Source organism: Chlorocebus sabaeus, chromosome 10 (assembly GCF_047675955.1).
Source record: "Chlorocebus sabaeus isolate Y175 chromosome 10, mChlSab1.0.hap1, whole genome shotgun sequence".
Taxonomy (NCBI): Eukaryota; Metazoa; Chordata; class Mammalia; order Primates; family Cercopithecidae; genus Chlorocebus; species Chlorocebus sabaeus.
In genome coordinates, this window is record NC_132913.1 from 76,734,248 (window position 1) to 76,759,552 (window position 25,305).

The window sequence follows — 25,305 nt, forward strand, 5'->3', positions numbered from 1 at the left end:
TGGTTCAACATATGCAAATCAATAAATATAGCCCATCACATAAACAACTAAAGACAAAAACTACATGATTATCTCAATAGAAACAAAGAAGGCCTTTGATATCCCTTCATGTTAAAAACATAAACTTTGTATTGAGGGAACATACATCAAAATAATAAGAGCCACATATAACAAACCCACAACCAATATATTGAATGGGCAAAAGCTGAAAGCATTCCCCTTGAAAACTGGCACAAGACAAGGATGCCCTCTCTCACCACTCCTATTCAACATAGCATTGGAAATTCTAGCCAGAGCAATTGAGCAAGAGAAAGAAATAAAGGGTATTCAAATAGGAAGAGAGGAAGTCAAACTATCTCTGTTTGCAGATGACATGATCCTATATTTAGAAAACCCCATGTCTCAGCCAAAATGTTGCTTAAGCTGTTAAGCAACTTCAGCAAAGTCTCAGGATACAAAATCAATGTGCAAAAATCACTAGCATTCCTACACACCAACAACAGACATGCAGAGAAGCAAATCATTAATAAACTCCCATTGACAATTGCTACAAATAAAATACCTAAGAATACAGTTAAGAAGGGAAGTGAAGGACCTCTTCAAAAAGAACTACAAATGACTGCTCAATAAAATAAGAGAGGACACAAATGGTAAAACATTCCCTGCCCATGGATAGGAAGAATCATTACCATGGAAATGGCCATAATGCCCAAAGTAATTTATAGATTCAATGTTAGTCTCATTAAACTTCCATTAACATTCTTCACAGAATCAGAAAAAAACATGTTAAAACTCATATGGCACCAAGAGAGAGCTGGTATAGCCAAGACGAATCTCAGCAAAAAGAACAAAGCTGGAGGCATCATGCTACCCGACTTCAAACTCTACTACAAGGCTACAGTAACCAAAACAGCACAGTCCTGGTACAAACAAAAACAGACATATAGACCAATGGACCAGAATAGAGACCTCAGAAATAAGACCACACACCTACAACCATCTGATCTTTGACAAACCTGACAAAATCAAGCAAAGAGGAAAGGATACCCTATTTAATAACTGGTGCTAGAAGAACTGACTAGCCATATGCAGAAAATTGAAACTGGACCCCTTCCTTATACCACATACAAAAATGAACTCAAGTTGGATTACATACTTAAATGTAAAACCCAAAACAATAAAAACCCTAGAAGAAAATCTAGGCAATACCATTCAGGACATAGGCATGGGCAAAAATTTTATGATGAAAACACCAAAAGCAACTGCAACAACAGTAGAAATTGACAAATGGGATATAATTAAACTAAAGAGCTTCTGCACAGCAAAAGAAACTATCAGAATGAACAGACAATCTATAGAATGGGAGAAATTTTTTGCCATCTAGTCATCTGCAAAGGTCTAATATCCAGAGTCTACAAGGAACTTAAACACATTTACAATTAAAAAAAAAAAAAAAAAAACCATTAAAAAGTGGGCAGAGGACATGAACAGACACTTCTCAAAAAAAGACATACATGCAACCAACAAACATATGAAGAAAAGCTCAACATCACTGATCATTAGAGAAACACAAACCAAAACGACAATGAGATACCATCTCACGCCAGTCAGAATGGTGATTATTAAAAAGTCAAGAAACAACAGATGCTGGTGGGGTTATAAGGAAAAAGAAACACTTTTACGCTATTGGTGGGAATGTGAATTTGCTCAATCGTTTTGCAAGATTGTGTGATAATTCCTCAAAGATCTGGAATATCATTTGACACAGCAATCCCATTTCTGGGTATATACCCAAAGGAAAATAAATCATTCTGTTATAAAGATACATGCATGTGTATGTTCACTGTAGCACTATTTACAATAATGAAGATGTGGAATCAACCTAAATGCCCATCAGTGATGGACTGGTTGAAGAAAATATGGTACATATACACTATGGAATACTATGCAGCCACGAAAAGGAACAAGATCATGTCCTTTGCAGGGACATGTATGGAGCTGGAAGCCGTTATCCTCAGCAAACTAACATGGAAACAAACAGACAAAACAAACAAACAAACAAAAACACCACATGTTCTCACCTATAAGTGGGAGCTGGTGATGAGAATACATGAACACATAGAGGGGAACAACACACACTGGGGCCTGTCGCAGGGGTGGCTAGGTGGAAGGAGAGCATCAGGAAGAATAGCTAATTTAATGCTGGGCTTAGTACCTAGGTCATAGGTTGATCTGTTCAGCAAATCACCATGGCACAGATTTACCTATGTAACAAACCTGCACATCCTGCACTGGTACCCTGTAACTTAAAATAAAAGTTGATTTAAAAAAAAAAAAAAAAGAAAGAAAGAAACTCTGAAAGAGGTAGTCTTTGAAGCAGACAGTGCTGTGTTCCAAGATCAGTGCTACTGATTATAAGTAGAATGATCCGGGGTAAGTTAGCATAGTATGTTTTTTTCCTGTAAAACAGAAATATCACCTCCAGGGCTCTTGAGATAATTAGAAATATATGAAGCATTCTCTACCGGCAGGATTTGATGGCGTGATGTCTCACAGAAAGTTCTCTGCTCCCAGACATGGGTCCCTCGGCTTCCTGCCTCGGAAGCGCAGCAGCAGGCATTGTGGGAAGGTTAAGAGCTTCCCTAAGGATGACCTGTCTAAGCCGGTCCACCTCACAGCCTTCCTGGGATACAAGGCTGGCATGACCCACATCGTGCGGGAAGTCGACAGGCCAGGATCTAAGGTGAACAAGAAGGAGGTGGTGGAGGCTGTAACCATTGTGGAGATGCCACCCATGGTGGTTGTGGGCATTGCAGGCTACGTGGAAACCCCTCGAGGCCTCCAAACCTTCAAGACTGTCCTCGCTGAGCACATCGGTGATGAATGCAAGAGGCGTTTCTATAAGAACTGGCATAAATCTAAGAAGAAGGCCTTTACCAAGTACTGCAAGAAATGGCAGGATGAGGATGGCAAGAAGCAGCTGGAGAAGGACTTCAGCAGCATGAAGAAGTACTGCCAAGTCATCTGTGTCATTGCCCACACCCAGATGCGCCTGCTTCCTCTGCGCCAGAAGAAGGCCTACCTGATGGAGATCCAGGTGAACGGAGGCACCGTGGCTGAGAAGCTGGACTGGGCCCGCGAGAGGCTCGAGCAGCAGGTACCTGTGAACCAAGTGTTTGGGCAAGATGAGATGATCGACGTCATCGGGGTGACCAAGGGCAAAGGCTACAAAGGGGTCACCAGTCGTTGGCACACCAAGAAGCTGCCCCGCAAAACCCACCGAGGCCTGCGCAAGGTGGCCTGTATTGGGGCATGGCATCCTGCTCGTGTGGCCTTCTCTGTGGCACGTGCTAGGCAGAAAGGCTACCATCACCTCACTGAGATCAACAAGAAGATCTATAAGATTGGCCAGGGCTGCCTTATCAAGGACGGCAAGCTGATCAAGAAAAATGCCTCCACTGACTATGACCTGTCTGACAAGAGCATCAACCCTCTGGGTGGTTTTGTCCACTATGGTGAAGTGACCAATGACTTTGTCATGCTGAAAGGCTGTGTGGTGGGAACCAAGAAGCGGGTGTTCACTCTCCGCAAGTCCTTGCTAGTGCAGACGAAGCGGAGGGCTCTGGAGAAGATTGACCTTAAGTTCATTGACACCACCTCCAAGTTTGGCCATGGCCGCTTCCAGACCATGGAAGAGAAGAAAGCATTCATGGGACCACTCAAGAAAGACCGAATTGTAAAGGAAGAAGGAGCTTAATGCCAGGAGCTGATTTTGCAGCTGGTGGGGTCTCAATAAAAGTTATTTTCCACTGGGGAAAAAAAAAAGAAATATATGAAGCATCAAGCATGTGGCTGGCCCATGGGAGGCACCAACTGAGAGCCATTTGTATATAGATCTGCCATTAGATTATGTTTTAAAGTAATACTTCTGAAATTTAAATATGCATAGGAATCACCTGCAGATCTTGTTAGAACGCAGATTCTGATCCCACATATCTGGGTAGGACATGAGTGTCTGCATTTCTAACAGGCTCCCAGGTGACACCGCTGTTGCTGGTCCATGGACCACATTTTGTACAACAATATATCAAAACATTCTAAAATTTCGTTTTAGCCACTGGGTACAAGAGATCATACAATATTTTCCCTGGAAAATACTAGGTTTAATCTATGAGTTTAAGCATAGCCCAAACAGAAAAGGTGTAATTATAACCATGAGAACTGTTAGCCTTAAATGGAACATAACCCACTTGTGTTAATCATCACTAATACACTTAACTGCCTGGGGGTCCCAGGGCACAGGTATACAAGAAAGAAAGTGCAGAATGAAAAATATATAGGACAGATAAAGATTTCAGCATCACAGAAAATCTAAGAAAAGATAAAAATTGCACCATTATTAGGGAATGAGGAAACAGCAGAGCCCAAGGGACTATCACTAAGTAATTCATGACATGAATACAAAATTAATGTAATCTGCTTGAAGATATCTCCTAAGTACATTATGCAGGGCAGCGGTGTGAAAGACTGTACATGATGTTTATTATCTGTTGAAGGGAACAGAAACATATATGAAGATACTAAGCAGTAAAAATGTGGCTAAATCCTTCTCACAAATGGGAAAGTTTTTTTTTAATTTTATTAAATAAAAAATAAATAAAAATAAAAAAAATTTTAAAAGAGAATGCTCAAAACTCAGCAAGAAGAAGATAACCAATAAAGCAATGGGTGAAGGACTTGATGACACTTCACCAAAGAGGATATAAAATGATGCTCAGCATTAGTCATTAGGGAAGTGAAAATTAAAACCACAATGAAATACCACTACAAACTTATTATGATGGCTAAAATAAAATTTACAAAACTTATTAATACCAAGCCCTGACAAGGGTGTAAAGTAACTACAACTTTCATACATTACTTATGGAAATGCAAAAATAGTACAGTAACTCTGGGGAAAAAAACAGTTTGGCAATTTCTTAAATACACATACACTTATGACTTGAGCAATCCCATTTGCTGGTATTTATCCTAGAGCAACAAAAGCTTATGTTCACACATAAACCTACATATGAATGTTTAGAGATGTATTATTCATAATTTCTAAAATCTGGGGGTAAAATACACACATTCAACAAATAAACTGTGAAATAGCCATACAATGGAATACCACTCAGCAATATAAAGCACTGATGCACATAACATAAATGCAATATGCTAAGTGAAAGAAGCTAGACTGAAAATGTTATATACTATATGACCCCATTTATATACGGCTTTCTGGAAAAGGCAAAAGTCGATGGATGGAGAACATATTAGTGGTTGCCAGGGGATAGGTATTGGGGAGCGAAGGAGAAGCACTAGGGAATCCTTTGGGTGTTGGAATTCTTCTGTATCCTATTTGTGATGGTGGATACAATAATCTGTGCATTATAGATATCAAACAAAGCAGATTTTATTGTATGTACATTTTTCAAATTAGTCTAATCATTTCACTTTTTAACACAAAGGCCACACTGTCTTCATAAAACCCAAAGCTGTTACAATGATCTAGGAGACCCTATGAACTGGCCTCTTATTACCTCTCTGACCCCATCTTTTACTATACCCCTTTGATGATTATCCTCCAGCCACACTGACCTCTTGACTTATCTCGAACATGGAAAGGAATACTCTTGCCTCTGCCTGACTCTTTCACCAAATAGCTCCAGGCTTATTCAAGCTCTCAACCTTTTCAGGTCATTTCAAATGCTATCTTCTCAGTAAGGCTTTCCCTGAAAACCCATTCTAAATGCAATCAAACCCTTATACTCACTTTCTCTTCTACTTTGAGTTTCCCCTTGGCACATAAAGACATCAAAAGTATAGTAAGTTTTTGTTTCTTCCCATGGTAAGGTAAGGTCCGGTAAGACACGGATTTTGTTTACTATTTTTCTCACTCCAGTATTCCCAGAGCCTGAAAGAATGTCTGGCATATCTAGGCACTTAGTAAATATTTCCTGGATGGAAGATGCAAAATAAATGTTTGTGGAAAATCCTTTTTCTTCTGTATATAGGCTATGCTCTTTCTTGCTATTCCCTTATTTCCTCTAACTGAAAGGAACATGAACTGTGAGCATAAGGACAAAACCAATATAGTTAAGGACAGTAAATGGAAAGAACAAAGTAGAGAAAGCATAGGTCCCTGGTGGCATGAATGAACCACTACAGTAGCCCTATTCTGCATACCTCAGCCTTCTTGTTATATGATAAAGACAAGGCACTATTAATTAAACGGCATTGGTTCCTTAAAAATTATGTAAAAAGAAATCAAAATACAAATGACTTATCTTTCTGGGCACTTGGGTAAATTAAAACCCTGTGTAAAATAATCCTCCTATAGGTTTATCAATCCAGCTAGTTTTTGTCCATATCAGGATTTCTGATTCTTTTCTGAAAAATCTAAAGTTACCATACAGTAACATACAACTAAAGTCACACTAATTTGAGTGAAAATATTTATTTTGTTTCTTGGCTCAGGCCCTAAGGAAAAGCCTGTATCAGGTTACAAAGTACCCAACAGAGTCTTTAAAAGATTTACTGTGCAGACATCAAGAGACTGAACAAAAAGAGATTAAGGCTGCAGAATCAAAAGTGATATTTTACGCTTCATCTACTGTGACAAAGGGTATCACAGTCATGAAAGAGAAAACTCGTTACAGCTTGAGATAAACCAAAATTATTAAATATCTCTCTTTCTAGTTCTGGCTCCCCAAATAATAAAGTTTTGAGCCCTTTAATAAGCTAGACTTCTCAGTTAAAAAGTAAATTTATCCCTGATTTTTACAGTGGTGCTGTCCCAGGATGTCTTGACCTTCGTGGACACTGTATTTCTCCACAATAAATAAACTTATGGGTATAATCATGTGTGGCTTAATGATGGGGATATGCTCTAAGAAATGCATGTTAGGTGATTTCATCATTGCGTGAATATCATAGAGTGTACCTACACAAACCTAGATGGTACAGCCTACTACACACCTAGGCTATACGTTATAGCTGATTGCTTCTAGGCTACAAATCTGAACAACATGTTACTGTACTCAATATTACAGGCAATTGTATTATTAACACAATTGTATTACTTAAATACACCAATACTTTTCTTTCTTTTTTTGAGACGGAGTCTCACTCTGTTGCCCAGGCTAGAGTGCAGTGGCATGATCTCTGCTCATTGCAAGCTCCGCCTCCCGGGTTAGCGCCATTCTCCTGCCTCAGCCTCCAGAGTAGTTGGGACTACAGGCGCCCGCCACTGCGCCCGGCCAATTTTTTGTATTTTTAGTAGAGACGGGGTTTCACTGTGGTCTCGATCTTCTGACCTCGTGATCCCCCTGTCTCGACCTCCCAAAGTGCTGGGATTACAGGCGTGAGCCACCACGCCCGGCCATAATACACCAATACTATTCTGTTAATAGTATTGATGTATTAAAACACATAAAAGGTACAGTAAAAACACAGTATTACAATCTTAAGGAATCACTATGTTATATGCACTGACTGAAAGATCCTTACGTGGCATGTGACTATACTTGTGACTTTGGTAATTTTGTGGTAAATCAACAAATCAAGAAGCGAAATCAAAATAGGCAACATGATATACAGGATCCAAGAACATGATACGTGTAACTTTACAAAGGAAAACTGGAGACAAACTGGCAAAAATAAACATCTTCGGATTTTAGGGGTTCCTAACCCACAGGCTCTATCCACTAATGGGAAAAGGTAAAACCCAGGAAACCAGAGAGCAGCGCCCTGAAACCTGGCGGGACTGGCCCAATGTCAGATTAGCCCGAGCAGCTACACTGAACGCTGGGGAAGATGCACCAGAATACCGCAGTAGGAGCCAGATTTCCAAAGGAAGAAAGCTAGGCCCTAGGACTGTGGAGATTCTGTAGGAACCTAAGCGATGCTCACAAGAACAGAAGAATGGTTAATGAGAGGAACAAAAAGCTGTACAAGGAGGAGAAAGCTACCTTTCCACCCAATAACGCAACGCTGCGACCAAGAAAACCAGGGACGCGAGAGTCTCGCGTCATCCTGCAGCGCTGAGATCACAGACACCAGAAAGTGACGCCTCCGATGAGACTGCTGGAGGTCACGTGGTACATTGTGCACCACCTTTCCCTTCTGGCAGAAAAAGCCATAGAGTCAGGTTGACAAGGCTTGAGAGAAATATGTCTGTATTAAATAATTGTGTATAGGTATATAATAAAAAACTGATTGTCTCTAAGTCTCTGTTTTGCTTTCATCTTTTCTTACAAGTGTCTTTGTTTGGCATTGCCCACACAAAAGATGGCTGCACGGAAGCCGAGTCCTACCACGGAGTCTCAGGCCTAGAAGGGCCCGTGGGTGGGTTCTGTGGGCTGGGAACAGCCGTGTTACCCGGCTCAATATAGGAAGTTCAGGGCGGGACCAGCGATTGGTCATTCTGCGACTGCGCAAAGATGGTGGAAGAGGAGAACATCCGCGTGGTTCGTTGTGGCGGCAGCGAGTTGAACTTTAGGAGAGCTGTGTTCTCTGCAGATTCTAAGTATGAGGGGCACCGCGCTTTGTCGGCTGAGGGGCGGGGCGTGAGTTTCTCGAGGGTCGGGGAGAAGGAACTGTCAGTCGGGTTCGGACTCGCCAGCCTGGCGGATATGGGCTTTGGGTAGAGCACGCGCGTGTGGGGGATCCCCAGGGTACCCGGGAGGTCCGGTTAGCACTGCAGGTTGGGGTGCGCCCCCCGATTCCTGGACAGTTTACCTGCAGGTAGATTGAAAGGCCCTGGAGCCGGTCTCCGTGTCGAGGATCTGGAAGGTGCTCGGGCGGCTGGAAAATGGTCCATGCGTGGATGTGTATGCCACTACTTTTGCAGTACCTACTCTTTCGTACAGAATCATGTTTTGGAGTGACTAAAACCTAAAAATGTTAGGCTTTTTTTATCCACTCCTCACCCCTGAAGCATAGAGCATAGTGCAGTCTTTTTGGAACTTTGCGTGAAAACAGATGTTAGATCTTTATGAGGTAAAAAAATACGCTAAGACTTGGTCTCTTTTCTCAGTGTAGCTGGAAACCAAACCATTCCCTGGCTTCAAAATCCACTTATTACATTATGAAATCTTTGTAAGTTGTTTAATCTTTGCCTCAGTTGCCATCGTCTGTAAAAGGGGGATAATATTTAGTTCATCTCACACGGTTATTGGGAGGATCAAATGCCTCAATATGTTAAAACTACAGACAACAATGCCCAGCATATATCGGCTCAATGTATGTAGCTGTAATCATTATTTGTATTGTCAGGTTTTCAGATAACTTTAGGTAGAGTGACACTTAATAAAATCAAAAAACCCTTTCTGTCTTAGAAGAGTAGAGAGAGTATTTTATGAAAGTTTGTAGCCTCCACAATATTCTTTTTTTTTTTTTTTTTTTTGGATAGAGTCTCACTCTGTCACCCAAGCTGGAGTGCAGTGGCTCAATCTAGGCTCATTACAACCTCCGTCTCCCTGGTTCAAGCAATTCTAGTGCCTCAGCCTCCCGAGTAGCAAGTATTATAAGCGCGGGCCACGACGCCTGCTAAGTTTTGTATTTTTAGTAGAGAGAGGGTTTCGCCATGTTGGCCAGGCTGCCCTGGAACTCCTGGCCTCAAGTGATCTGTCCACCTGAACCTCCCGAAGTGCGGCGATTACAGTGAGCAACCGTGCCTGGCCCACCCCCACAATATTCTGCATATGAGTGTATGACAGGTAGTTGTTGAAGGCAATGCATGCATGACTGAAAGAGCTTTCATAAATTGCCTTCGAAGCCAAAAAAAAAAAAAAATGAGTCCTTAGGCTTTGTTTACATTGATCTTATGAATCAAAGGAAGAAACAGACTTTTAGAGGCTCACACTCTGACACTTCAGACTCATATCCATGTAACCAGTTTCTTCAGTGTACTGTTTCTATACCTTATTCATTATAATGAGTTCCATTATGTGTTTCATTTGCTAAGCCCAACAATTCATTTTTTAAGTATTTGTCAACTATATATTATGTATAACATGCTGCAATGACAAAAACTAAGATAATTTTAATATTGATCCTGCCTTCGAGGAGTTTACAGTCTATTTGAGGAAAAGGAATACTCAGTAACAGATTTTTCTTACTTTGGTCCTGTAGGAAGGAGCTCATAAGAAGAGATTACTTCCCAAACTAAGAAGGATGGAGAAGGTTGCTGAGCAAGTGACATTTGTGCTAGGCCTAGATGATATTTTAAGTGGGGAATATGGACAGAAGACATTTCAGGTGGGGAGGACAGTGTAAGCAAGAAAGACAGAAATGATATCTGTTGAACAGGCTGGTATAGTTAGCTAGTGAGAATGATCTATAAGGGAGATAGTGGGAAATGAGGTTGGAAAGGACACGTGCAGCCAGTTGTTGGTTGTTGTTTGGACCAAAGAGAATGGTTTTTTAATTCTTTAAGGGGACAGCAGTAATCAGTTGTAATTTGATTGTGTTTCTTCAATAATGTTAACCTGAAAACTATAAAACTATGATACATGTTGGTGAGTGGAGAAATGAGAGCTGGGTAGGCTGGTGTACCCAAAGTACAGTGATGGCATAGAAGAGGGAGTTACATAGTCAGTTTTCCCTTCAGTAGTGGATCTTGCAGCAATGGCAAGAGTTTGCCTCGCCAGTGATACTGGGGGGTGGAATGCCAGGCAAACAAGCTTGAAATCTGGGGGCCTTGAAAACTGGAGGGATTGAGCCTTCTGTGTAAAGTCAGTGTAATTGCAGCATAGGGTATAAGAGATGGCAAGAACAGACTCTGAAAGAATAGAGACCAGGGGTTAGCCAGTGCTGGCATCCAAGCAAGAAATCACTCTTGCCCAAACTAAGGTAATATTGAACATGGAAAAAAGAGACAGAGTTTTAGAGTGATTTCACAGTCAGTGTTAATGGGAAGATAGAGTTCAGTTCAGGGTTATTAACTCTAAGGTACCTGTAAAACAACCGGATGGATATAGCTAGTAGTAGGTAGAAATTCAGGACTGAAGTTTGGGGAACTTGGTCAAGATTTAGAGGTTGTTTTTTTTTTCTTTTTTTTTCTTTTTTTTTGGTCATTTATATATAAGCTGATAATTAAAACCATTTCTCGAACAAATGAACAGGATTATAATGAACTCAGCAAAAATTTGAATATTATCTACAAGGTACCACAATGGGTTGACTGCCTTATACAAAGAGGAATAATTTTGCATTTTACCTCAAGGTGCTTATCAAGAAAGCCAAAATCATAAAACGAGAGACTTGTGGAATTTTGGCAGCTTTCTCTTGAAACTGAAACAAAAACTCTGTTCTGGGTACTTGAGTGGGTTGTTCTGAGGGGCATGTGGGTATACATGTAAGTTCCTGGTGTTCTGTATTAGATATTACTGACTCACAGTCCACTTCTGTTTGCATCCCATTCTACGGCATCCCCCAATTATATGGTGCTGTGAATTATTGCACTGGGGTTGTTAGGGTAGAGAAAACTGAAACAATGAGTCATCCTTGCCTTTCACTTTCCCAAACTACCCACAAGCTAATGTCCCAGACTCACTATTTTTCCCTTACAGATCATTCTGAGTATTGCTGCTGTAACAATTTTCCTAAGTTGTTACTGTTTATAACATTTTTACTCTAACTCTTATTCCTAGTCTTGCTCAGAACTTTGTAACAGTTTTTTGTTGCCTCCTTAACTATAGCTCCTCTATGTGGCTTTCATTCCCTTCTCTAATATAGCTCAACTCTTCTTACCCAACTGTTTCCTGATAGTACCCATTATAGACACTTTGCTTGTCAGATAAATACATTATCTGTGTCTTGTATATAATACTATTTCCTTGCTTTTGCTTATGTTGCTATTTTTTCTTCCCACCCCTTAAATCATACATTCTTCAGAGTCCAGTTTAAATCCTGGTTCTGACTTGAAATATCCCTAATTTCTTACTTCTTCACTTTCTCAACAAAATGAATCCTGTGTGACAGGTGTTGTGGTGGGTGCATTACACACCTTCCAGTCTACAAGGTTAAGGTATTATCCCTATTTAGTGAGTGCTTGCTGTGTATGCTAAGCTTGCATTTGCATGCATTGTTTCACTTAAACTCTATGAGAAAGTGTTATTTACATTTTACAGTGGATAACTGTAAGTGGAGATGTGAAGTTTAAAGAGGTTAAGTAAATTCTCCAACATCATTCAGCTAATACATAATAAAGCTGGCATTCGAATCCATTTGTGTTTGACTTATTATTGTTTCTAATAAGTGAAAACACAGTGTCTCACCTCAAAGAACTCACAGTCTGGTAGAGGAGAAATATAGTACACAGTCTTAATGCCTTGTGGTAAGTTCAGTCATGGAGCTAAGCCCAACGTTGTGTAGAAGCACATTAGGACTGGTGCTGATCTAGAATGGGAAGATGAGGAAGGGCTTCCAGGAGAAAATTCTGAGGTGAATCTTAAAGCAGTAGTCAAGAGTTCTGAGAAATGGGAAAGACTGAAAAACTGTCACTGATTGGAAGGTTCTGAGAAGATATGACAACTAATGTGGTATGCTGGATTGGATTCTAGGAACATAAAAAAGACATTAATGGAAAAAGTGAAGAACTCATAAATTATGTAGTTAATAGTCAGGTACCAATGTTAATATCTTAGTTTTGACTAATGTACTGTGCTTCTGTAAAGTGCTAACATTTGTGGAAGCTAGGTGAAGTGTATACAGGAACTCTGTAATTCTTCTGTAAATCTAAAATGATTTCAAAATTAAAAGTTGAAAACTAAAAAGCTTACTCTTAGGAAATAAAAAAAATAGTTAGAAAACGTGTTCTATATAGATATCAGAGAGTGCAAAATCATGGAGAGAAAGTTGACTTTGAAGGGTTGCACTTAAGTAATTGAAACCATTGTTCTTTGCTGAGAAACCAGAAGAGAAGACATTCCTTTTTTCTGAGGAAGCTTATCAGAAGCAATTAGGGAAAGTTTTCTTGGCCAGCAGTAGCCCCTACCCACCACTGTCTCAAGGAAGCCATATCTAAAGGACTTATTTCATATTGATAGGGTGTGTCTGGGGGATGGGGGAAATTGTTGGAGTTATGAACGATTTTAGTAGAGCACAGTGTTAAGTGAAAAAGTAGTTCAGGTTAGACTGGGATCAGACTACCAAAGCCTTAAGAAATTGGATCATTTCCTAAAGGCAGAGGGAAAACATTAAAGGATTTTAACTTTATCTGAGGAAGTGATATGGTCAAATTTGCAAAATTAGTCTGGTGTGACTGTCAAAGCTGCATTGAAGGACTGTACCTGGAGACTGTAGGAAGCCCTGAAGAGTGGTCCAGGCTGGAGATGTTAAGCCTCTGAACTGAAGTACTCATGGGAATGGAGAAGAGGCTGCAGCCAAAGGGGAGGTTATGTAAATGCTTTATTGCTCATACATTCTTGATCGTATACCATTTCATACAACCATGCCTCCTGGCTGACAGCACTTACAAGGTTCCGTTGATTATAAGATGTACCCTAATTTCCAAGAGATGAACATGTGAAAATCAAGTATCTTGAACTGATAAAATAGGATAGTAGTGGTCCCAGTTTGCAACAGATTTAGTGTGTTGTAATACAGTGGCCCTCCCTTGTCCACAGAGGATATGTTCCAGGACCCTTAGTGGATGCCTAGAACCACAGGTACTACCGAACGCTATATATACTATATGTTTTCCTATACATATATACTTATGGTAAATTTTAAGTTATAAATTAGGCACAGAGATTAACATCAATAACTAATAAAATAGAACAATTATAACAATATGTCAGCATCATTACTCTTACACTTTGGAGCCATTATTAAGTAAAATAAGGGTTACTTGAACATAAGTGCTACAGTACAGCAATAGTGGATAGGATAACCTAGACAGTTTCTACGTGACTAACGGGCAGGTGTGTCTACAGCAGAGAATACTAGAAAAAGGAATGATTCATATCTCAGGTGAGACAAGGGGAATTCACTGCTGAGAATGGCATAAAATTTTAAGCTTATGAATTGTTTCTGGAATTTTCTATTTAATATTTTCAGATTGATCTTGACTGTAGGTAATTAAAACCAGGGAAAGTGAAACCATAAATAAGAGTACTGCTATAGATATAATAGGCACGGAGCAAATATTTTTTACTTGGAAGATACAAGATTTATATTTCTGAGCCTTGTTCTGTGATGATATCATGAAAGTCAAATAGTGCCCCAACTTAACCACTTTTAGTAATTTAGTAGCTGCTACTACATGGAAGAAATCCACAAATCCAGAAAGACAAAGCAAAGCCAGCATTTCAGCAACAAGAAAAAAAAAATGGAATAAAGTCTTTGTATTTTTCTGTACAAAAGGCCCAGACTTCACCAACTGGAGCAGAACCTTTGACTTAGCATTTGTAAGCTGGTGTTGCCAGTGAACCATGGAGAGGTTGGGGACATGGAAAAACACTGCTGTTGGCAGTACTATTGAAGAGTAATAGTTGATAGTGACTAGCACACTGTCTGCATCCATTGAATGAGCAGGCAACTTGGTTAAGTTGGCTATTTTTGCAGGATAATTCCATTTATAGCCTCTGTCTACAAACAGGCAAGAGATATGACATTGGCGTCATTAATCTTTTCTGAGTTAATAATCTCTTCTGAGTTAATGAACTGATTGGTCATAGATGTCCCCACAGACAAAAGGCACACAAATTTGAGTACACAATTCTTTTTTTTTTTTTTTTTTTTTTAATTAAGACGGAGTCTCGCTCTGTCCCCACACTGGAGTGCAGTGGCCGGATCTCAGCTCACTGCAAGCTCCGCCTCCCGGGTTTACGCCATTCTCCTGCCTCAGCCTCCCGAGTAGCTGGGACTACAGGCGCCCGCCACCTCACCCGGCTAGTTTTTTGTATTTTTTAGTAGAGATGGGGTTTCACCGTATTAGCCAGGATGGTCTCGATCTCCTGACCTCGTGATCTGCCCATCTCGGCCTCCCAAAGTGCTGGGATTACAGGCTTGAGCCACCGCGCTCGGCCACATTTCTTAAACTATACCAAAAGAAACCTCTGTTGCATTTTCATCATGGACAGTAAAAAGATCCTACTACCTATCGAGTATGTGATATGGTTTGGCTGTGTCCCCACCCAAATCTCATTTTGAATTGTACCTCCCATAATCTCCACGTGTTGTGGGAGGGACCCAGTTGGAGATAACTGAATCATGGAGGCAGTTTACCCTATACTGTTCTTGTGGTAGTAAATCAGTCTCACGAGAGCTGATGGATTTATAAAGGGGAGCTCCCCTGCACAAGTTCTGTTTTTGCCTGCCACCGTGTAAGACATGCTTTTTGCTTCCACCATGATTGTGAAGCCTCTCCAGCCACGTGGAACTGCGAGTCCATTAAATCTCTTTCCTTTATAAATTTGAAGAGGGAGATGGTAAGGTTTTGAATGAAATATGAAAAGCACCAGGTACAATGGCTCCCACCTGTAATCTCAGCATTTTGGGAGGCCCAGGCAGGTGCATCACTTGAGGCTGGGAGTTCAAGACCACTGAAACAATGATGAAAAATGTGTTTTTCAGCAGTGTGAAAACAGACTAATACAGTATGTAAAACTTACTTTTCTTTCTTTTTTTTCCAGGTATATCTTCTGTGTCTCTGGAGACTTTGTTAAAGTTTACAGCACAGTTACAGAAGAGTGTGTACACATACTGCATGGACACAGAAATCTGGTGACTGGAATCCAACTTAACCCCAACAACCATCTGCAGGTGTCATACAGTTATAGCTGAATACTTTAAGATTGACTTTGTTCTTTACAGAAAAATTTGAGTCGAATTTGGCTGGGAAACTTTCCAGGTTATAAGCAAAATACTTATTTTCAGTTGTAGGGTATTTTTCACTTACTAAACTACATTACCTATAGTGTATTCTGTGAATCATTTGTTCCACAGAATGCTAATAGGTGTTACTTGAGAAGGATATTCTTGGCTGTATGAGTTTCTGAAATTAAGGGCTTGGCACAGGTAAATTTGTTGATTGTAGGTCTTCTTTGGTTCCCTTACATGCATTGCGAATATCCAAAAGGGGTATATAGTATTTGGTGTTTCTCAAACGTACTTGACTTGTGAACCGTTTGGTTTCTGGAACACATTTTGAAAAATGTTGGCCAGGAGGTATTGATTTGGTAGATCTGTTCCTGTAGAAGTGAGGCTCTGGCTTACTCTAGATATTGCCTAGTCTTAATACCGGTATCTAGATAAGAAAATTTGTTTGGTGAGTGGGTCAATTAGTTAGTTTCAAGACAAATTTGAGAATTTAATTTAGTGCAGATTTTCCCACTTCCCCCACAAAGCAGCCCTTCTTTCTCAGTATTTAAGAATAATGAAATGGTCATTTTAATTCTGTTCTTAAGTTTCAGCAAATCTACCAAAATTTTATCTCAACAATATTTTGTTCTTGTTCTCATTTTTAATCCAATTCCATTTTCCTGGATTAGTCACAGCCAACTTGGAAGTTATTGATCAAGGATGGATTTGCATTGCCATACACTCTTATTCCAAAGGAAATAAAGTAGCACCGATCTTTTCTTTCCAAAATTAAATGAGCTACTCCTAAAAATCAAAGTTAGGTAACTTTTCTGTGGGATCCAAGTACATATTTTATCCTTGCCATCCTCTGAGGGTTTGACAAAAGTTTATCGCTATGTGTGGTATTTGAATGTTTTCAATAGCAAAACTATTATTTTGTTAAAATTGAAATTTGTGAAGTCCATATACTAAGTTTTATAGCAAAAAAAAAATGTACACACATTGCATAAAATCTTTGTTTCAGGTGACTAAAAGTGAATAAAATTAGAGAAGGGCAGTTTTATCAGTAGATTTGGTTGAGGTGCAGGGGCACCAGTTCTGGACTTAGGAGTCAGAGTATTTATTTGTGTATTAACCATTGTTTTGACAGTAATTATATGTTTGACTTGTTACATTCTACTAGTCCATATTTATGATTCTCATATGCAATAATTGTGATATAAATTTCCTAGTTACTATAATTTTTTGACTTGGATAGATAACATAGTTTTACTCCAACATTTTTACATTTCTTTTCTCTGAATCCATGTCTCTATTTGCAGAAATCCTAAAATTGCCACTTTCTTTAAAAATATTAAAATTATTTGTCAACATTATAAGCAAAATATTTTCCTATAACAACAAAAACAAAAAAAATCTAGCAGAAACTTAGTATTATTAAAACTAAGTACACTAGGACAAAAATAAACCTATGTGTTAGTAAGGTCTTCCGGTACTACCAAAGTATGGTCCACAGACCAGTGTCCTAAACCATTAGTTACCATTCTGTATAAGAGTACAGAAAGTGAGTGTCACAAAACACTTTGACATTGCCATAGCATCCAAGTGTATTATAATTTCTATTGCATTTTATGAAAGTATTGGTCCTTGATGGATTGGAAGAAATTTATTTTAAGCAGAATATTCTTCAGTCACTTGAGAAGCACTCCCTTAATATTCATATAAGGTGAAAGGAGTTTGGCTGATAAAACTGAGTAAACTGAGTTCTGGCAGGAAGAGCAACAAGCTCTTGTGTTTGTGTGTTTTTGTTTTTGTTTTTTTTTTTTTTTGGAGAGTCTCAGTCTCCCAGGCTGGAGTACGGCAATGTGATCTCAGCTCACTGCAACCTCAGCCTCCCGAGTAACTAGGATTACAGGATGTGCCACCATGCCTGGCTAATTTTTGTATTTTCACTAGAGATGGGGTTTCACCATGTTAGCCAGGCTGATCTCGAACTCTTGGCCTCAAGTGATGCAACTACCTGAGCCTCCCAAAGTGCTGAGATTACAGATGGGAGCCACTGCACCTAGGTACTTTTCATATCTCATTCAAAACCTTACCATCTCCCTCTTCAAGTAGAAGGTCGACTTTTTTCCTCTCTCTTTTAGTTAAAACTTGAAAAGGATGGATCTGCTTCTTGCAGAAAGCTGTGAAAAGATTGTTTTGCAGAAACAATGTAAATAAATGACTCTACCTCTTTAAGATTAACCGTGAATTAATGAATAGAAAATGCCCCATCAGCGTTTAATTATTCATTTGATATCTTGATGAATTTCTTTTTTTCTTTTTTTTAATCAATTTTGTATTGTTTTACCCTTTTAGCTATATTCTTGTTCCCTTGATGGCACAATTAAACTGTGGGACTATATAGATGGCATCTTAATAAAGGTATGTGGGTTGATCTTTACTTTTCCTTATGTGAAAAAAAAAAAGGCAATGTAATTTAATGGTAGATGTACTGTTTCTTTCTATAAGGCCAAATATTTAAATAGACATCCTAAACAAGTTACAAAATAGCATCAAAAAAATTAATTTGACTATATAAAAATTTTCCACTTGTAAAAGACGAGTTAAAGCTGGGAGAAGATATTTACAAAAGATATTATTCCACATATACAAAAATATTCCCAAAAACCAATAAGGAAAAACTAAAAGCCTGGTAGAAGAAATTGGCATAAAGTAGGAATATGTAAATTCACAGAAAAGAAATACAATTAGCCAATAAATATGAAGAGCTGCTTAAACTCATTAATAAAGAAATCTAAGACAAATGACACAATATTTCCCCTCATAAATTTAGCCAAATTGTAGATTGAAAAAAATCTAGTGATAGGTAAAGTGTAGAGAAACAGGCACTTTTGTACACAATGAGAGTTAAAACTGAAAATCAATAAACACGTTTTGCTACAGCAGTCTCACTTCTAAGAATCTCTTGTTGAAATAATGGCCTGTACACAAAGGCCTTATAGCATTGTTTATGGTAGGAAAAAAGTTAAATATGACCTTGACATCAGTTGAAATTATGATACATTCAATACAATACCATAAAACCATTAAAAAGAATCAGATCTATATGTAGGAAACTTGAAAGGGTATTTAACAAATACGTATCAGTTGTCTTCTATAGGCCAGGTACTCTCCTTATGTTGGGAATACAGCAATGAGCAAAATAGGTAAAAATCCCTGCCTTAATGGATTTTATGTTCTACTGGAGGGAACAGACAGTAAACACTATGGTGCTCTTTATCTTTCAGACTTTCATAGTTGGATGTAAACTTCATGCCGTCTTTACTGTTGCCCAAGCTGAGGATTCTGTCTTTGCTATAGTAAATAAAGAAAAACCAGGTATGGTGTAATTAACTTACTATGTATGGCATTGAGTGGCTCTTTACATTTTACAGTTTCTCAAAATTTAACATTTTGGTTTTAATCTGAAGCTAACAGTTTTTAGAATGGGCATTTAAATTGCTTTTGTCATTATTGTGTTCATTTGGAGAGGCTTTGTATAAGTTCTGAAATATGCAGTGAGGGAAGGATTATTTTGTATGTAGTTGCAATAGCAGACTGCAGACCTCAAATTTTAAATCTGCTTTAAAAGATAGATAGAATTTGTCTTTCTACTGAACTTAAATCTGTTATTCTTAAGCATCACTATCATTTTATCCATCATTGAACACTTCTTACTCTTTTGAGTCAGGGTGGAAATGGCATAGAAAATTGGTTGATATTGGCCAGACAAGGTGGCTCACACCTGTAATCCCAGCAGTTTTGGGAGGCCGAGGTGGGCAGATCACAAGGTCAGGATATCTGGACCATCCTGGCTAACACGGTAAAACCCCATCTCTACTAAACAAAATACAAAAAATTAGCCGGGCATGGTGTTGGGCACCTGCAGTCCCAGCTATTCAGGAGGCTGAGGCAGGAGAATGGCGTGAACTCAGGAGGTGGATCTTGCAGTGAGTCGAGATAGTGCCACTGCACTCCAGCCTAGGTGATGGAGCGAGACTCTGTCTCAAAAAAAAAGAAAAAAATTGGTTGATATTAAGAACCAATAATGTGACTCAGTTATTATTAATTACATTTTCACTGTCTTTGGAACATTAGTCCATTGAAATTGGCATGCATCAGCATTTTAGGAATTCCTAGAATATTGTCAGTGATTACAAATAATTGTCCTTTATCATAGAATTCGATAAGACGAACACTGACATGAGGTCACATCTAAAGAAATTTTCTGATCCCCAGATTCAAGAATGCTACTGTATCCTGTGGTGTCCTCCATAAAATACAGTTGTGTTCAGAATGAAGAATACGAAGCAGCTTTAAGATGATAGTGGGGCTGGGCATGATGGCTGACAACTGTAATCCCAGCACTTTTTTGGGAGGCCAGGGCGGGAGGATTGCTTGAGGTCAGGAGTTTGAGACCAGCCCAGGCAACATGTACCATGACCCTGTCTCAAAAAAGAAAGAAAAGTAAGTTAGATATGGTGGCTATAGTCCTATCTACTCAGGAGGCTGAGGTGGGAGGATCACTAAACCACCTCCAAAGGACATTTTAAAAAATGTTCTGGAGATGGTAACGTTCTTAAAAATAATTCAGTCATCTTGCCAGATGACTACTTCAAACATAGCACTCTTTTTGATATTTAAGTTCGATTTTATATATTGAATACATGGATTCCTGATAACAGTTCACATGTTTACAAAAAATTCAGATTCCTAATCTTCCTGATGAGCAGTTGATCACTAGGTTTGGGATGTACTTCAGGAATCTGCATTCTTAATATCGTCCCAGGTGATTCTACTCATCACTCATATTTGGTAGCAACTTCCTATACTCACTCCATAATTTCTCAGTTGGAAAAGTAGTTGCCAATAGCTGTAGCAAAACTTTTTAACCATGATGCGAAACACTGACTGCACATAAGAATCACATGAAGAACTTAGTAAGTTTCTGTGTGCTGGGGCCTGGTTTACTGAAAAAGTTCTCAGTTGTGTCTAATATGCAAGACAGGGTGGAAAACTACTGATCTAAGGTAAAGATCCTGTGTTGTAATCTAAATTCTTCTCATAATGAGATCTATTATTAGTCTTCAGTACTTGGCATATAATGGGCAGCCAGCATATGAAAATCTGGATAGCTGCTACATAAAAATGTGAGTCAGTCTTCAGAAGATCCCCTGTGCTTATGGCTTACTTACTGTACTATGGGCCTCTCATACTCAAATACAAAAACATATACATATATGTGTTACCCTTTTTGTGTTATCTATGTTCCACAGCCCAAAAGCAGAGTCTCTGATAGAAAATTGAATAAATCATGTTACAGTTACTTATCTGGTTTAAAAACAAATTAGGCTCTTGTTTACATGTTATTTTTGATGGTATTATTTCTTGACTATGTGTCATATAGTCATTCACCACCTAATTGAGCACCCACCGTGTGCTGAATACTGTTATGGTTGCACAAAACAAAACACTTCTAAGTCCCAGTAGTAAACTGACTGTATCAGTTAATATGATACAGTAAGATGAAAGGTGGTCTAGAGAAAAATAAAGCAGGGGGCGGAAATGGGCAACATAGGAGGAATAAATATTAAATAAGAGAAAGAAGGGCTGTACAGCTATATTGGAGAAGGGAGGCAGGCGGGAGTGAGCCAGTGAAGAATAGATTATATTTAGCATCATAGGCTATTGGAAGGACTTTTGCTTTTACTGTGAGTAAAAAGAATACCCTTAAGGAGATACTTTTTAAAGGGATATAAAGAGAAGAATTTGTCGGTATTACAAGAAAGAAGATTTTACCCTGTGAATATTATGGCAGGCCCATGATAGCATTTCTGAAAACTCTCAGATGGTTTGTTGCATTTGGTTACTTAGTTCACCAACATTCATATTCTTTTTCCATTTTAACACTCAGCTTAATACTTTGGAATGTACAATGCACCAGTAAGACACAAGTTGATTTCTATTTCTATATATTTGGGGCATTTATGTACATGAGTTATGGAATTAGACTTCCATTTAAAACTTGTTCATTCAAACAAAGAGTGCAACTTTAAGGTATATTTTGTTCAAGATTAGCCTAGAATTATTATCTTGGCATCACATACATTCTAGAGTACTGATTAGCAGTTTCATAGGGCCAGGCACAATGGTTCACGCTTATAATCACAGCAATTTGGGAGGCAAGAGAGGTGGATCACTTAAGGTCAGGAGTTCGAGACCAGCCTGGCCAACGTGGTGAAACCCCATCTCTACTAAAAATACAAAAATTAGCCAGGCATGGTGGCGCAGGCCTGTAGTCCCAGCTACTCGGGAGACTGAGCCAAGAGAATTGCTTGAACCTGGGAGGCAGAGGTTGCAGTGAGCCAAGATCACGCCACTGCACTCCAGCCTGGGTGACAGAGCAAGACTTCATCTCAAAAAAAAAAAAAATCATATGAATAAATGCACATGTTTGCTCTCTCTAGAGAAGCTTTATATTAATATAGCTTCCTTTGGCTAGATATATTTCAGCTGGTTTCAGTGAAACTGCCAAAATCATCAAGCCAGGAAGTAGAAGCCAAGGAGCTGTCCTTTGTTTTGGATTACATAAACCAGTCACCCAAGTGCATTGCCTTTGGAAACGAGGTAAATTTTGTTTTGTTGGTTTTCTGTTCCGTACCTAAAATTTCTTTCCTGCAATCTCTCTTCTGAGCATTTTGTGTTACAGTGATTTTATATTCCCTTGAATTACTATATTTTTATTAGTCACTAAGAAGCCTCTTCATTGCTTTAGCATGTATTTATGGTATACATTTTTTTAGGACTATCCTTATTTTTGTGTATTCTGTCCTATTGCCTTTGTAAACTCTCTTAGACTATGTGTCTTTAGAAATTATGGCCTCCCTGTTCATAATTAATATGCCCATTATAGAAAATTTGGAAACTACAGAAAAATATAATGAGGAAATAAAACCTACAATCTCACCAGTGATCATTGAAGAATCTCTTTCTAGGCTTTTTTCTTAACATTCTTAAAATAACTTTTCCCAAAAAGAATTAAGATCAGAAGTCTTTTTATCTTTTTTTTCACTTAACTTTGCAGCATGTGTGTATACTAACATGTTTTTCATAAATAATAACTGATGTTTATACTGTGATTTCTTCAGCCATTCCCTGTTAACAGTTACTTTACTATTTTAAAATCAAATGCTATGAAAAGCCTCCGGACATCACTATAGGGGAATGTTTCTTTAGTCTTAAGTTTTGTAGCATTATTCTGGCATTATTCTGAAAAGAGTTAATTTCTCAGAGTAAACTTTTTTAACATCATTAATGTCAGCATTCTTCAGCATTGTTAGTCATCAAATAAATACAAATTAAAAACATAGCAACATACCACTTTAGGTCCACTAGAATAGCTAATATTGACAGGATATAGAGCAAAGTTAAATCCATTTACCTAGCGATTCCATTCCTACATAGAAAGAAATGAAAACACAACCACAAAATGATGTGTACAAGAGTGATTATTCATAGTAGCTCCAAAATATAAATTAACCCAAATGTTCTTCAGCAAGAGAATAAACAAATGTGATATGTATGCAGTGGAATGCCGCTCAGCAGTAAAAAGGAGCTAATAACACACATGAGAATGTGGGTGAAATTCAAAAAGATGATGGATGATGTTGAGCCACAGAGGACAAGCACAAAAGAGTATATATTTTACCATTCCATGAATGTGAAATTCTACAACAAGCAGAGAAATAAGCTGTGGCGATAAAAACAGATAGGTGGGGTGGGGACATTGAGGAATGACTGTAAAGAGGTGGGGGTGCATTTCTGAGGAAGGAAATGTTCGAGATCCTGATTGTGGCAGTGGTTATGTAGATGTACATGTATGTCAAACATTGCATTTTAGTGTATGTAAATTATTCCTAATGGAAAAAAATTCTAATCATTGTACTTTAAGCTTGAGTCTAGTTTTAGGATTTAGGACCTAAGTTCATCTTTTAATTTTCTATCATTGTTTTAATAATATGATTATTCTTTCTACAGCCAAAGTAGAAGATATCATATTAATATACCCTTATCAGCTGAACAAAGTAACAGTTAACTTTCGTGGGGTAATGTTTCTTTTTAAAGAGTGTTGGGCTGGCGTGGTGACTCATGCCTGTAATCCCAGCACTTTGGGAGGCTGAGGCGAGTGGATCACCTGAGGTCAGGAGTTCGAGATCAGCCTGGCCAACATGGTGAAACCCGGTCTCTACTAAAAATACAAAAATTAGCCAGGCGTGGCAGTAGGCACCTGTAATCCCAGCTACTCGGGAGGCTGAGGCAGGAGAATCACTTGAACTCGGGAGGCGGAGGTTGCAGTGAGCCGAGATCGCGCCATTGCACTCCAGCCTGGCGGATAAGAGTGAGACTTTGTCTCAAAAAAAAAAAAAAAAAAAAAGCGTTGACTATTTTTATGAATGTTTATCTTCTTTTTGAAATACCAGGGAGTATATGTTGCTGCAGTACGGGAATTTTACTTGTCTGTTTATTTTTTCAAAAAGAAAACAACATCAAGGTAAGAATTATTTTTTATTAGCTTTATTTTATTTCCTCAAGAGTTCATTATAATTTCTTCCTTGTACCTATAATCCAGAGCTGTTCCTACTTTTATATTACAAGAGAGTAGAAGACTGAAGTATGGAGGTATCATTTTTAACCATACTGTCACGAAAACTTAGGAAGCTTTTTGGAGCCAAAAGCCCTATACACCTAAATTCTAGTCTGCATTCTTGGAGTCAGAGTTGGATGTAGTTTGACAGAGTTTCACCACATGATTCTCATTGCCATTTTTTGAATGTAGTACTGAATATAGGCTTTGGGATATGTAAATTTTAATTGGATCGGATTTAGTCTATTTGATCCCCAATGCACCTCAATTTAAAACATATTTAAAATGGAGATATCTACCTAACAGAGTTGTAATGATGAATAAGGTGACATATTTAGAGCAGCTAGTGCTAAGTATTGAGTAGTTACTATTTGAAAGTAATAACTACCTCTTCCCTTTTACCTTGCCAAGATTGCTTTCTTTTTTTTAATTTTTTTTTATTTTTTTGAGATGGAGTCTTGCTCTGTCGCCCAGGCTGGTGCAGTGGCATGATCTCGGCTCACTGCAACCTCCGCCTCCTGGGTTCAAGTGATTATCCTGTCACAGCCTCCTGAGTAGCTAGGACTTCAGGCGTCTGCCACCAGGCCAGGCAAACTTTTGTATTTTTAGTAGAGACGGGTTTCACCATATTGGTCAGGCTGGTCTTGAATTCCTGACCTCAGGTGATCCACCCGCCTTAGCCTCCCAACGTGCTGGGATTACAGGTGTGAGCCACCGTGCCTGGCCGATTGCTTTCTTTTTAGTATAATAAGGATCCTGACTTC

At 38.7% G+C, this 25,305-nt stretch overlaps 1 protein-coding gene and 1 pseudogene across 1 annotated transcript in view; both read left to right on the forward strand.

Moving 5' to 3' along the window:
- The first annotated feature begins 2,504 nt into the window (after positions 1-2,504).
- On the forward strand, positions 2,505-3,779 carry LOC103217505 (large ribosomal subunit protein uL3 pseudogene; annotated as a pseudogene).
- A 4,667-nt stretch (positions 3,780-8,446) lies between these two features.
- The window catches only part of WDR75 (WD repeat domain 75), a 37,012-nt gene continuing 20,153 nt past the window's right edge, over positions 8,447-25,305 (forward strand). The window contains exons 1-6 of the mRNA XM_007965606.3: positions 8,447-8,569; positions 15,684-15,813; positions 18,214-18,279; positions 19,146-19,236; positions 22,400-22,524; positions 24,378-24,448. Coding sequence (XP_007963797.3) covers positions 8,484-8,569; positions 15,684-15,813; positions 18,214-18,279; positions 19,146-19,236; positions 22,400-22,524; positions 24,378-24,448 — 569 coding nt within the window. The 5' untranslated portion in view covers positions 8,447-8,483. The remainder of the gene's footprint in view (positions 8,570-15,683; positions 15,814-18,213; positions 18,280-19,145; positions 19,237-22,399; positions 22,525-24,377; positions 24,449-25,305) is intronic.